Genomic DNA, 15,526 nt, shown 5'->3' on the forward strand with positions numbered 1-15,526 from the left:
GTAAGAGGGTTGAAATTCCCCCCATGGAGTGGGCTTCCTTTGCAGTATAATGTGCTGTTGGGGTGGAAGTTTGCTGCTGATGGCATACCGTGAATTTAAAAGTGCCTTAAAAGTGTAGAAATGACGTGGGCCTGAATTCATATCTTCAAATTCTGGAGCAGATGGAATTACTGTTCCAGTGTTCTGTTATTTTTGTTACTTTAAAGGAACTGTATGTCACAATTTAAATTAAAACTTGTCTAAACAATATGTATTTAAAAAAAATCTCTCATCACATCTTTAAAAATATCTATTTTATTAAGCAGATGTCCCTCACATTGCCAGAACCACCATTTTGGAATCAACTGACTACGATTTTTCATTGCATGTTCACGACTGGCAAGGTACCTCGCTACGGGCAAGGACTCAGAAAAATCTACCGTGTAGAATCAAACTCACTTAATCAAGTTACAAATAACTAAGAACTGGTAAAACCAATATAGATATTTTATTGTCCAATACCTATATTGATGAAAGCATTAGAGAAAATCTTTACTCATATATGTGTAATTTGGAAGTTACTGCAGACACACAGGCAGCTCAGTACTGAATCCTTCCAACCTCCCTAAAATTAATTAAGGGAGCAGTAAAAGGGTTACTGAAGACTGAATAGTGAAATGTAGCAAAACAGTTAAGTTTAGTTAATAATCTATAAATTGAGGCATGGCAGGGCACCTCAGATGTGTCGAATGCACGTCTTGTGCCATGTGGGAACTCCAGGACGCTTCCCGTGTCCTGAACAAAAACAGGTGCAAGAATTGTCGCCAGCTGGAGGAGCTCAGGCAGCAGCTGGCATCACTGCACTGCATCTGCGAGGCTAAGAGTTACGTGGAGAGCATGTTTCTGGAAGTGGTCACCCCACAGCTTAAGAGTGTGCAGGCAGAGAGGGACTGGGTGACCGCCAGACAGACAAGGAGGACCAGGCTGGTAGTGCAGGAGTCCCCTGAGGGTATCTTGCTCTCCAACCAGTATTCAGTTCTGAATACTGGTGGGGGAGAGGGTTCCTCTGGGGAGTGCAGCCAGAGCCAAGACCATAGCACCATGGGTGGCTCAGCTGTACAGGGTGGGAGGAGAAAGGTCAAGAGAGCAATAGTGATAGGGGATTCTATAATTAGGGGAACAGACATGCATTTCTGCGGCCGCAGACGTGATTCCAGGATGGTGTGTTGTCTCCCTGGTGTCAAGGATGTCACTGAGTGGCTGCAGAACATTCTGGAGGGAGAGGGTGAACAGCCAGATTCATGGTCCATATCGGTACCAACGACATAGGTAGAAAGAGGGATGAGGTCCTGCAGGCAGATGTTAGGGAGTTAGGAAAGAGATTAACAAGCAGGACCTCAAAGGTAGTAATCTCCGGATTACTCCCAGTGCCACGGGCTAGCGAGTATAGAAATAGGAGGATAGAGGAGATGAATGTGTGGCTGGAGAGATGGTGCAGGAGAGAGTGCTTTAGATTCCTGGGGCATTGGGATCAGTTCTGGGGGAGGTGGGACCTGTACAAGCCGGACGGGTTGCACCTCAACGGAGCTGGGACCAATGTCCTCGTGAGGAGGTTCGCTAGTGCTGTGGTGGGGGGGGGGGGGGTTAAAACTAATTTGGCAGGGGGATGGACACCAGGATGTAGCATTGGAAAGGAGAAACAAGGTGCACAGAGAATTGGGAGAGAAATATAGCACCAGAATAAGAAATAGTAGAGTATCAGGTGGGATCAGACTAAGAACGAGTACAAGAAAGTTTAAGATTGGTATACAGTGCATGTATGTAAACAGACCAAGCATAGTAAACAAGGTTGGTGAGCTGCAGGCACAAATAGCCGCATGGGATATTATGTCATGGTGATAACGGAGACCTGGCTCAAAAAAGGGCAGGATTGGGTACTAAATATTCCTGGATACAAGGGACCCGATATTAGCGGGGAGGTGGGATGGCAGTGGGGGGGTGATTGGGCGTGTAACCCACCCAATAAAATCTGTCCGTTCCCCACGCAATCGCGGGTCAATTGGAGCCACTTGACGTGGCTTCCGGGTTTGCCGTCCAAACGCTGCGCAGCGGGCGGACTGCACACCCGCATTACAGGCTGTCAGTTGGAGGAGCTCTATTTAAAGGGGCAGTCCTCCAATAACTGCTCCTGGAGCAAACACCCACACGCCAAATTGGAGAAGCCCAGGGGAAAGGCTGCTCCTAGATTTAGTGAGGCCTCACTCCAGGTGCTACTGGATGGGGTGAGGAGGAGGGATGTGTTCTACCCGGCGGACGGGAGGAAGTGCCCTGCCTCTGCCACCAAGAAGGCCTGGCTTGAGGTGGTAGAGGAAGTCACCAGCAGCAGCAACATCTTCCACACCTGGATCCAGTGCAGGAAGCGCTTCAATGACCTAATTAGGTCAGCCAAAGTGAGTACACTTACTCATTCGCCTAAATTCCAACTTCCACATCACCGCCCCCACACCACAACACATTCTGCACTGCCAACACTACTCTATCACATCACTCCTCACACCCACTGAAAGCTCATCCTCAACTTACCTGCACTTACTCACCACTTCCTCACCTTCCCAGTACTCATCCCACCACTACCACTCAACCCAATCCTCATACAATGTCATGGCTCTGTCTCATACTCACCCTCTAATGCATCTCTTTCACGGTCAGCTGCGCCCAAACCAATGCATTCATCGGTTGGCCGTGTCACCATCACTCACTCACGCGTCTGTACTTTCTCCCCTTATAGAGGAGAGCCCAGAATGCACGGTAAAGGGTGGGGACCGGAGGGGGGCCGCAACAAATCGTCGTCCTCACAGACGCGGAGCAGGAGGCACTGCAGCTGAGCCGCACCCTCAAGTGCTTGTCCGTCGGGGACGCCGAGACTGGCACCAGACAAACATCTGGTGACAGAACTTTAACATTCAGCACACATAATATGAATTGATGTTAACATGCCTCGCCATCTTCAGCACCTCAGTTATGCTCATCGCAACATGACACATCTGTGATCATGCTTAATATTGCCTTCTGTTCTCTTACAGGGCCTTCAGCGGCCGCAGTGACGGCAGAGGTCGATTCCTCAGAGGATCTGCCGGCCGCTGAGGGTACACCGTCACATATAGTGAGCTATTCACCAGCGCAGATACACACACCTTGGTGGATCCCAGTCTGCAGTTAGTTGGGGGTCGCATATGTTGAGTTACCACATGCATGTGAGCACGAGCAGACAATGGTGGCAGGAGCAGCTGTGGAGAGTCCGTGTCAGTGGGAGCACTCCTCTCCAGGCTCTGCTCAGCTGGACACAGATGCCGAACTCTGGGGGCCATTTTTTAAAAGGAGAATGATCGAGGGGCAGCAGCACATTTGCGAGGTGCTGGAACAGGTGCCATGCGCACTCTCCTCAACCGCGCAGAGAATGGAGGAGTCCAACTCCTGCATGAGTGGAATGGTGGCACAGGTATGGGAGGGAATCTCTGAGATACTGTCACAGGGGCGTGAGGGCATCTCTGATATATTGTCGCAGGTAAGTGCGGGAATGTCTGTGATGGAGGGAAGGCTAGCCTCCATGGAGTGTCAAGCGCGGCTCACAAATGAGTCCATTGAGGCCCTGACAACGGCCGTTCGGACTCAGGGTGAACAACATCCTGCCGCCTTAAACAGGCAGGCAGATACACTAGCACTGGCCTTACAAGGCTTTACACATGTCCTCCAAACTGTTGTCCAGCAGGGTGGTAGGAGTGGTGTGGGCCTGGCCCAGGGGAGGGATGATGGCAAAAGGGGACATGGAAGTGGGGACGCCACTCAAAGAGTCCCCACGTCTCACCCGTTGCCCCACTCTCAACCAGTATCCACAAAGTTGCCTCCTCTCCAGGTGGTCAAGTCTGCCCCTGCACAGGTGCAGGTGGAGCAGTCTTTGGAGGGGCCCTCACGGGCACCAAAACCCAGAGGGCGTAGGCCCAAAGCATCTAATCGGTCAAGGCATGAACAAGAGCAACCTGCCACTACCTCTGCTGCAGCCACAGGGGATGCACCATGTAGGAGTGCTCGTAAGTGTAAGGCGAAGGTTTTGTAAGCACGAAGGGGATCCACAAGGGTGTTTGACGGTTGGTCATGTTTTTTATTTATATTTGCGTTTTGTTAAACTCACTTTAATATTATTATTGTCACCACTACTGCCATGTCTTGGTCATGCTTGACTGGCTTCTGTAATAAGGCCCTTTCATGAGGTTCACCATGAATGCCGACACTTGATGCCACCCACTGGGTCACTCTACAGTGGGCGTATGTGTAGTTGCAGGACTGTTTTGTGCAGGGGCGGGTGGGGGGGGAAGAGGGTTCTGGTGTGGCCGCTGCTCTCTCCAGGTGTTGAGGACTGGACTCTTCACACTGTCTGATGTTAGGAGAACCGTTCACATATCAGTGACTCCCAGGCCTCACAAGCAGCCAGGTGAGCCACTGTTCTGCCCATGGGTTGCTCCTGCTCCTCCTCCGCCTCCTCCTCCTCAATGTGGGTGGCAGATGTGGATTGGGCCTCCTCAAGCGGCACCCCTCTCTGTTGTGTCATGATGTGCAGGGCACAACACACCACTATAATGCATCCCACACTGTCTGGTGCATATTGAAGCGCTCCCCAAGAACGATCAAGGCACCTGAAGAGCATCTTGAGCAGCCCTATAGCCTGCTCAATTGTAGACCTGGTAGCGATGTGGCTGTTGTTATATCGAAGCTGTTGCTCGGTGGTGGGGTTCCTCAGAGGTGTCATGAGCCATGTGTGCAGGGGGTATCCCTTGTCCCTGAGGAGCCAGCCCGTACGGGTGCTCAGTGCGTGGAAGAGGGCGGGATGTTGGATTCCCGGAGGATGAAGGAATCGTGGCAGCTGCCAGGGTACCTGGCGCACACGTGAAGGAATCTCTTGCGGTGGTCACAAACGAGCTGAATGTTGATGGAGAGATAGCCATTCCTGTTGATGAACAGTCCTGGCTCATGTGGAGGTGATCGTATTGCTAAATGAGTGCAATCGATTACAGGGAATTACAGACCAGTTAGCCTAACATCAGTAGTGGGGAAAATGCTAGCATCTATTATAAAAGATGTGATAACAGAACACTTGAAGGGCATTAACGGGATTGGACAAAGTCAGCATGGGTTTATGAAAGGGAAATCATGCTTAACAAATCTGCTGGAGTTTTTTGAGAATGTAACTAGTAGAAATGATAGGGGAGAACCAATGGATGTGGTGTATTTGGTTTTTCAGAAGGCTTTTGATAAGGTCCCACACAAGAGGTTAGTGTGCAAAATTAAAGCACATGGGATTGGGGGGAATATACTGGCATGGATTGAGAATTGGTTGACAGACAGGAAACTGAGAGTAGGAATAAACGGGTCTTTTTCCGGGTGGCAGGTAGTGACTAGTGAGGTACCGCAGGGATCAGAGCTTGGGCCCCAGCTACTCACAATATATATCAATGATTTGGATGAGGGAACTAAATGTAACATTTCCAAGTTTGCAGATGACACAAAGCTGGGGTGGAATGTGAGCTGTGAGGAGGATGCAAAGAGGCTCCAATGTGATTTAGACAAGTTGGGTGAGTGGGCAAGAACATGGTAGATGCAGTATAACATGGATAAAAGTGAGGTTATCCACTTTGGCTGTAAAAACAGAAAGGCAGATTATTATCTGAATGGTGATAGATTGGGAAAAGGGGAGGTGCAACGAGACCTGGGTGTCCTTGTACACCAGTCGCTGAAAGCGAGCGTTCAGTTGCAGCAAGTAGTTAGGAAGGCAAATGGTATGTTGGCGTTCATTGCAAGAGGATTTGAGCACAGGAGTAGGGATGTCTTACTGCAGTTGTAGAGGGCATTGGTGAGACCACATCTGGAGTATTGTGTGCAGTTTTGGTCTCCTTATCTGAGGAAGGATGTCCTTGCCATGGAGGGAGTGCAACGAAGGTTTACCAGACTGATTCCTGGGATGGCAGGACTGACGTATGAGGAGAGATTGGGTCGACTAGGCCTATATTCACTCGAGTTTAGAAGAATGAGAGGTGATCTCATCGAAACATATAAAATTCTAACAGGGATAGACAGACTAGATGCAGGGAGGATGTTCCCAATGACTGGGGATTCCAGAACCAGGGGTCAGAGTCTCAGGATACGTGGTATGCCATTTAGAACCGAGATGAGGAGAAATTTCTTCACTCAGAGGGTGGTGAACCTGTGGAATTCTTTACCACAGAAGGCAGTGGAGGCCAAGTCATTAGATGTATTCAAGAAGGAGATAGATATATTTCTTAATGCTAAAGGGATCAAGGGATATGGGGAAAAAGCGGGAACAGGGTACTGAGTTAGATGATCAGCCATGATCATTTTGAATGGCGAAGCAGGCCCCAAGGGCTGAATGGCCTACTCTAGCTCCTATTTTCTATGTTTCTATGTTTCTATACTGCATAGCAGAGTTTTGGGTGGAAAGTAAGAATTTTGAGTGAAAGCAGAAAGGTCTTGCAGCCAAAACTTTTTCTGAAGTGACAGAGTGCCTTGCTGCCATAAATGACGTTTTCTCCCCACCTGTCAAATAAGCATTTGCATCTCCCACTGGCTGCTGGCTGAAACACGTCTGTTGCAACAGGGAGCATTTCCCACAGCACAGGAAACACACTGAGGTTGCTTCAAAATCGCACCCCTGCCAAAATGTCTGCTCAATCAAGTAGTTCAAGTATCTCAGCTATCGGACAAACTATGCAAATTATCATCCCATCAGCTTTAATTGCCGGTGGGACTCCTGCGTTCGGGAGGCACGCGCACACACGAACATATCACTGGGGAACCCGGAAGTCAGCGGGTTGGAGCCGGGCTCCGAACCCGCACAGCATTTTAGCGATTTTTAGAGCCCCCCCCGCCCCCAATGCACCCGCTCCATCACCCAAAAATCGGCCCCAAGGTGTTCAGGAAAGATAGGGAAGGAAAGAAAGGAGGGGGCTGGCAGTATTGATCAGGGAGAGTATTGCAGTGCTGGAGAGAGAGGATGTGCTGGAGGAGGCAAGAACAGAATCTATTGGGTTAGAATTAAGAAACAATAGAGGTGCCATTACACTACTAGGTGTAATCTATAGGCCACCAACTAGTGGGAAGGATATAGAGGAGCAAATTTGCTGGGAAATTACAGAGAGGTGCAAAAGCCATAGAGTAGTGATAACGGGATACTTCATCCTAATATAGACTGGGAAAGTAATGGTGTGAAGGGCAAGGAGAGGGAGGAATTTTTGAAGTGTGTTCAGGAGAACTTTCTTGACCAATCCGTTTCCAACCCAATGAGGAAGGAGGCATTGCTGGATTTGATTCTGAGGAATGAGGCAGGTCCAATGGAGCAAGTGTCAGTGGGGGAACATTTAGGGAACAGCGATCATAGTATCATAAGGTTTAGAATAGCTATGGAAAAGGACATGGACCACTCTAAAAAAAATATTTAATTGGAGGAGGGCCAATTTCATTGGTATGAGAACAGATCTGGCCCGGGTAAATTGGAATCAAAGATTGGCAGGCAAAACTGTAATTGAACAATGGGTGGCCTTTAAGGAGGAGATGGTTCGGGTATAGTCTAGGTACATTCCCTCGAGGGAAAAAGGTAGGGCAACCAAAGCCAGAGCTCCCTGGATGAAAAAATAGAGAGTAAGGTGAAGCAGAAAAAGAGTGTGTCTGACAGATGTCAGGTTGATAACACAAGTAAGAACCAGACTGAATATAGAAAGTTCAAAGGGGAAAAAGGAAATAAGAGGGACAAAGGGAGAGTATGAGAATAGACTGGCGGCTAACATAAAAGGGAATCCAAAAGACTTCAATAGGCATGTAAACAGTAAACGGGCAGTAAGAGGAGGAGTGGGGCCGATTAGGGACCCAAAAGGAGATCTACTCATGGAGGAAGAGAGCATGGCCGAGGTACTAAGTGAGTATTTTGCATCTGTCTTTACCAAGGAAGAAGATGCTGCCAGAGTCTCAGTAAAGGAAGATTTTACTGAGACTCTAGTTGAGATACTGAATGGGCGAAAAATTGATAAAAAGGAGGTACTAGAAAGGCTGGCTATACTTAAAGTAGATAAGGTACCCAGTCCAGATGGGATGCATCCTAGGTTACTGAGGGAAGTAAGGGTGGAAATTGCGGAGGTTTTAGAAACGATAATCCGGGACAGAATTAGCAGTCACTTGGACAAGTTTGGACTGCTTAGGGAAAGCCAGCACAGATTTGTTAAAGGCAAATTATGTTTAACTAACTTGATAGAGTTTTTTGATGAGGTAACAGAGAGGGTAGATGAGGGCAATGCAGTTGATGTGGAGCATATGGACTTTCAAAAGGCGTTTGATAAAGTGCCGCATATTAGGCTTATCTTCAAGATTGAAGCCCATGGAATAAAAGGGGCAGTAGCAGCATGGATACAGAATTGGCTAAGTAGCAGAAAGCAGAGAGTAGTGGTAACGGTACTAGGACCATTGCTTTTCTTGATATATATTAATGACTTGCACTTGGGTGTACAGGGCACAATTTCCAAATGTGCAGATGACACAAAACTTGGAAGTGTAGTGAACAGTGAGGAGGATAGTGATAGACTTCAAGAGGATATGTACAGGCTGCTGGGGTGGGCAGACACATGGCAGATGAAATTTAACACAGGAAAATGTGAAGCAAAACATTTCGGTAGGAAGAATGAGGAGAGGCAATACAAATTAAAAGGCACTATTCTAAAAGGGGACAGGAACAGAGAGATTTGGGGGCACATGTGCACAAATCGTTGAATGTGGCAGGGCAGGTTGATAAAGTGGTTAAAAAAGCATACAGAATTCTGGGCTTTATAAATAGAGGGGCAGAGTACAAAAGCAAGGAGGTTATGATGAACCTTTATGAAACACTGGTTTGGCCACAATTGGCGTATTGTGTCCAATTCTGGGCACCGCACTTTAGGAAAGATGTGAAAGCCTTAGAGAGGTTGCAGAAGAGATTTACGAGTATGATTCCAGGGATGAAGGACTTTGGTTACGTGGATAGACTAGAGATGATGGAGTTGTTCTCTGGGGAACAGAGAAGGTTGAGAGGAGATTTGATAGAGTTATTCAAAATCATGAAGGGTCTAGACAGAGTAGATAGAGAGAAACTGTTCCCATTGGCGGAAGGGTGAAGAACCATAGGACATAGATTTAAGGTGAATGGCAAAAGAACCAAAGGTGACATGAGGAAAAACTTTTTTACACAGCGAGTGGTTAGGATCTGGAATGCACGGCCTGAGGGGGTGGTGGAGGCAGATTCAATCATGGCCTTCAAAAGGGAACTGGATAAGTGCTTGAAAGGAAAAAAAATTCAGGGCTACAGTGATAGGGCAGGAGAGTGGGACTAGCTGGATTGCTCTTGCATAGAGCCGACGTGGACTCGATGGGCTGAATGGCTTCCTTCCGTGCTGTAACCTTTCTATGTTCTAAAACCTATGTTGATCTATAAGATTTTATTGCATTAGGTTTTCACTTTATTAAGTGATATATATACATATACATGTCTTTATCTATGAATATATATTTATAGACTATATAGTCATTTGATGTGTATGTTGTCTATTCTTCACTTTCCGTTGTCTGTACAGGAGTCCTTTAATTGTGAACTGTTGAGCTGGATCTATAGAAATAATTTGCTCCAAAATGAATCAACCAATCAGCCAATTATACAGGTGAGGTGACTATCCCCTTGTATTGTTATCTTGTAAATGGGTATATATGAGATAATTTCATATTCAATAAGCTCACAGAAATAAAAACAATTTGACATGTTAGGGGGCATTTTCTGAGTTTGCACTCCGAGTGGGCAGCCTCATCTGTTGGGAGCTCACCAGGACTTCCAGAGGCGGAGTTTCAATTTGCCACCGAGTGTAAAACTGGCGTTGCAGATTGGCCATCCATGAAAGGAACCAGACGATTTTCATTTCCATGACCTGCTGTCTACTTTCAGCATTTTCTGCTTTTATTTCAGATTTCCACCATGTGCGAGTTTTTGTTTTATTAACAAGCCTACAATTCTGAATCCCACCTTTCCGTCATCTTATACACACCTGCTGAATTTGACAAGTTGAATAGTTCTGTTCCATTCTTTCCACCCAGTGTGTGCCATTTTATGGGGATATTCCATCGGTATCTGAAATTGAAAAAAAAGGATTCAGTATTTTATGAGGCTTGTTGTACTGTTTTACCATAGTATTATGGGTTGTGCTGCTCTGAACTTTCCTCTCTTGTTCCTTCTAAGCTCCAATACACTGCCTTACACTCTTTTCCTCCTCACTACATTCCCACTGTGCTGAAATCAAAGCCTAGATTTTCTGGTCAGGAGCAAATCCAACTGTAAATGGGGCAACATAATCATATGAACATATGCAAATGATAGACAGGAGAAGACCAGCTGGCCCTTCAAGCCTGACCCGGAGGAGCAGGAGTGCACCTTCGGGGCCCATAAAAATAATCTGGGCCGCTGCCGCCCGGGGCCTCCCCCCTCCGCGACTGCACTCCCTTTACCCCTCCCAACAACTTACCTTGCTGGCGGCAGCTCCAGCCCGTCTGCAATCTGGAGGGCTGCATCGGGACGCCTATTTGGTGCCTTGCAGCTCGCCTGCCAAATTTAAATGAGGCCAAAGCCTCAAAATGACGGGGGCCTTCTTCACCACCGGAATGGGTGGCCGACCACCGCACTCCGCCAGTCGGCCACACAAAAGCCAAAATCTACCCCTTTAACTATGTAAGCTCTGTTTCAGGGTGTACATTCCTGTCACCATTCTAACATCATCATCTTGTGTTTCTATAAGTGTTCAAGAAGAAGCCGCCACAGGCGCCTACGAGCACAGTACATCACAACACTCAGAGTCATTCACTTCATCCATTTGTAGCAAGCAACAGCACAGGTACACCCAACTTGGGGTGTTTAAGTAGTCAGTTTGATGTGAGTGCACCAGGTGAGTCACAGAGCACATGTGGGAAACAGCTGGTGACAAGGGCAGAGGAGGTATAAGAACCTGCTGGGCAGAAGGACAACTCATGTCCTTCTTCAGCTGTAGAGGCCTGGGTTGTAGCTCATGAGACCTGTATTTAAAGGGCTGTTATCTAAGCACCAACATTTTTTGCAGTCATTTGAGGATGTGCCAACACTTTGCAAGATGTGCTCGTGATTGTGAAGTTCACTACCTGGCGTTTATGGCTGTTTAACAGAACTGCAGTCCGGCATGGAATGCAGGTAACTACAGGGCCTTCTGCAGCGTAATACCCCTAGTGAGAGAAGCCTTAAACCAAGTTGGAAAACCTCTCAAGCTGCTGTAGAGGTCTTGGGATCCAACCTCCAAAAGACTGTTTTGTTTGTTTCAACATGCTAAGGGCTTGGATGCAGACACTAATTACACAGAGCTTCATTGCTCATATTGTCCCAGAGATCTGATGCCATGGAGATTACTGCACATGCTGAGAGAGTGCTCAGCAGTAGGGGCATGGCTGGAACAGGCATAGATGCGGTTGCTCGCTCTCAGGGGTATTCGAATAACCATTTAAATGACAGGAGATGTGTTACAAAGTATGCAGCCACCACAGCAACAGATGCGGCTGAGAACAATTGCAGAGCCGTCTCACAACCCAGAACAAGGAGACAGAGGGTCACTTCAATCTCAAGAGCCCTCACTGACATACAGGAGCCAGCCACCAGACTCACTCCTGCCACTGAGACACCATCTCTATCACCAAGAAGGACAAAAGCAGCAAGATCATGGGAACACTGTAACCTCCAAATTCCCTTCCAATTCACATATCATCTTGACTGGGACATAAATCGTCCCTCGTTAAACATCTCTGGATCAAAATCACGGAATTCCCGATTCTATCATGGAAGACCATCAACTCAAGGACTGCAGTGGTTCAAGGAAAAAGCCCACCACCACCTTCTCAGGGCAACTATGGATGGGCAATACATGCAGCCTTGCCAGCATCAGCCACATCCCAGGAACAAATAAAAATTGTATTAAAGGAGCACTAAGTTATGTTCTAGAGCATCAACAACAGACACTGTCACCAAAGGGAAGCATTGGGGCAATAAATATTAGGTACATATATGCATCGCTTATAGAGTATTAAATATGGCTGCACCTTACTTTTATTGTGTAAAGTGATAACTGGTGAAAGGAATGGAATCCAATGGTAATTGAATGAGCACAGAGGTCAATGTTGGTGAGGGTACATTTGCCACTGCACTGTGCACATGTGGAGAACTATTAATGCAGTGGCAAATGGGATCTCATCGCTCGTTTTAAGTGATCAAATTTAGTGCACAGCTCATTCCAATGAGAATCAAGGTAAATTGCTTGTGCACTAATTATATACATAATTAAATAGATTTATATATTAAAATGAAGCTCTCATCTGTTTTTGTGAGAGCTCCTTAGGCCTGCCTTAAGGCCCAACTAGAGGCTTGCGTGTGGCGTAGAATGGGCCAAGATCCAGGAAGATCGATCACCACCCAGTTTCCTGACCGTGACCATTCTGCTACAGCATCATCAGTGATGGAGTCCTAAAAATGTACCCTGTTGTTCTTAAGCATGTTTAATCATTGGATTAAGTTAGTCCTATAATGCATATTTGAAACCAGTTGTAAGAGGTTATAAAGTAAAGAAGTGTATTCAAAACAATCAAAGTGAATTAGTTATACACTGGACTGGAAGTCTTACTTCAGAAATGAAGGAGGTTGAGTCGGATCTGCTTTTGCATCTAACAGGAAGCGTTTCTGTGTGATCGTTGAGTTTAATTCGACATTCAGCACAGGGAAACCCATCTGTCGTGTCCACGTATCCATCACTTCCTTTACAGGATCACCACTGACCTACAGAAGAAATGAAAACAGTGCTGCATAATAACAGTGGAAAATTGAGATGAGCACAAGCAGCAGATTCTCTCACATAAAATGGACCAAAATATACAACCTAAACTGGACCTACCTGAGCTAGGGCTTGCCAGAAGTCATCCGTTTTTGCATTTTGAAACTTATGATCCTTGAGGTATTTCTGAAGATAGAATGTAGCATTTAAAATATTTTCTTCAGCAATTGTAAACAAAGTTTTTTTTTGGTAAGGCAAGTACTATTCTCCTTCAGTCTCCTTCTTGGTTTCTCAGTGCTTTTAATCATTCACAGCCAAGATGTAGACAAGTGATTGGGGGTAAATTTTAACCCCCAAGAATGGGTGGATTGGGGAGTGGGTGGGAGGTTAAAATAACAGGTTTTTGGAGCGGGACCACATCCTGGCTCCAATTCACCCACTTCTGGGTTTAACCCAGGCAGGTTTTTGCATGTGGACAGCAGACACCAGGAAGTCCTGTCCCCACTTAAAGCCGGCGGGCCGATACTTAAAAGGGCAATGTACCTCATTGAGATACTTAAGGTACTTAATATTTTGTGCGTTGGACAATTAAAATGAATTTAACCTTACCTGCTCGGGATTCTCATCGCTTCCGAATCCCGTCAGGTGAAAGCAGGCGGGAAGAGCCAGATCCATGAGGCGAGTGCCTTTATTGCACTGCTTGTGGGTCCAGAGGAGCAGGAGTGTTTCATCCAGGCCCAAAAAGCTCACCTGGCGCGACAGGAAACCCGCGATCGGCCGCCATCCCCCCCCCCACCCTGATGATGGACCCCACCCCCCAAGGTGGGCGTCCACCTACCTTCGACTCTTCACCTGACCTCCAGTGACCTCCGATCTTCTTACCCAGCCCCCCGATCTTCTTCCCGATCCTCTTAATCTTTTTCCCGCCCCCCCCCCCCATCTTCTTCCCGGCCCCTCCTATCTTCTTCCCTTCCCTCGTCATCTTCTTCCCGGCATCCCCCCATCTTCTTCCCAGGCCCCCCCTCATCTTCTCCCCGGCTCTTCTCCCCGGCGCATGATCCCTCCCTCCCTCCCTCCAATCCCTGGGTGGCTATGGGTGCAAAACCCGGAAGTGAAATGGATTGGCCTCATTAAGGTCACAATCTGCCCACTTACCTTTCGGGTTTCGCACCCGAACATCTTCCCCCCTCCCTTCCCAGCTGGAAGTTAAAATTTACCCCTAGATTTCCATCAATGTCATTTGGATGACTCTCCTTCTGATTTGCCCTCCATCTCTGCTGGGAATCTGCTGGCCTCCAGTTGGTGTCCCCCAGGACAGCATTACTAATAATGAGGACTCACCATTAGAGGAATATCAGCACAGATAACCATCTTAGGACAATGGTCTGGAGCTCTACCATAGTGCTTTGTCTATTGCCACACCTCCTTATGAAAACAAAAAACTCAAAATGTTGTACCTGGCATCCCCGCTGAAAACTTTCTGGAGTCATCCAGTCACGCAACATACGTAGAATCGAGGCACCCTGCAACCATAAGCACATGGCATGAACAAAAACATAGTAGTCCCTCACAGTATGATCTCTGATTACAGCACACAATGTTATAGCCCTTACATTAAGGACAACAAAAAGAAAATAGGAAATGCAGGAGGAACTGTTTTTACTGAAAGGGTGGTATGTCTGTGGAACAGATTATTGGCATGGGTGGTGGAACAAGAAACTTTAATGGGTTTCAAGAAAAAATTAGACAGGTTCTTGTCAACAAATGGGATTGAGGGTTATTAGAAAAGCTCCAAGAGAATGCTCTGGATAGGTAGGCAAGTTGGATCGAAGGACTTCTCCGTCTGAAACTGGTAATGTGTTACTATGTTAATAGAAAAACCATAAGTAGAAAAAGCTCAATTCAAAGAATAATAGTTGGGGCCGATTGTGCTTCAATAATATCTGTTGCTGCAATTCTATGGTTCAGCAAGTAATTTGAACTTGTCCCACTTCATAGAGGCTGAGGGGTTGAAATTACTGGTTGAGGGAGAGAGGAAAAGATTTCCATCTAGGGAGGTTATGCGTTTGGTATGGAACATAGTTCCACCGGGATTACACCCCATTTATAGCGTTCCTTTAATTCCGGTGGGGGGGCACGTGGCGGACCATCTGTCCATACCCCCCCACCCCCCGCACCTCCCCGCCCCACCCCCCCCCACCCCGGTCAAGAGGGCATGTCTGGGGAAGTTCCTGGGTTACCTTGAAACACCTTTATAAAGTCTCAGGGGAACTCATGCAAGATTATTTTCAACAGAGCTCCGCTGGCTCCATTGAGAGCTGCAGAAAAGCAAAATTCACCGGTTTGTTATGCCCTTACTGAACTTTTCTCCCAGCCTTGGAAGGGCATGGAGCCCCTCCGATTTTCCAGGCCTCTGAGCGGGTGCTGCTGATGCACCCTTGCATTCACTGCTAGCACCCCCCTCCCCTCTCCCCAGCCCCCGACCATGTAAATGACCCCTGACGAGGTCTGCATTGGTGCATCTGGATGGCCAGGAGTTCTGCTCCACTGCACTTGCACTGGCAGAGTGGGATTCCAGCAGGATTCCTGCTGGATTTTCGTTGCACTGGAATGAAAATCGGGTAGGTTCTATA

The 15,526-nt window shown here is 47.2% G+C and overlaps 1 protein-coding gene across 1 annotated transcript in view; it reads right to left on the reverse strand.

The window, feature by feature from the left end:
* The window catches only part of enpep (glutamyl aminopeptidase), an 89,787-nt gene that overhangs the window by 18,472 nt on the left and 55,789 nt on the right, over positions 1-15,526 (reverse strand). The window contains exons 8-11 of the mRNA XM_067991007.1: positions 14,351-14,416; positions 13,014-13,079; positions 12,747-12,898; positions 10,104-10,186 (exon numbers count right to left, since the gene is read on the reverse strand). Coding sequence (XP_067847108.1) covers positions 10,104-10,186; positions 12,747-12,898; positions 13,014-13,079; positions 14,351-14,416 — 367 coding nt within the window. The remainder of the gene's footprint in view (positions 1-10,103; positions 10,187-12,746; positions 12,899-13,013; positions 13,080-14,350; positions 14,417-15,526) is intronic.

The sequence above is a fragment of the Heptranchias perlo genome, chromosome 1 (assembly GCF_035084215.1).
Source record: "Heptranchias perlo isolate sHepPer1 chromosome 1, sHepPer1.hap1, whole genome shotgun sequence".
NCBI lineage: Eukaryota > Metazoa > Chordata > Chondrichthyes > Hexanchiformes > Hexanchidae > Heptranchias > Heptranchias perlo.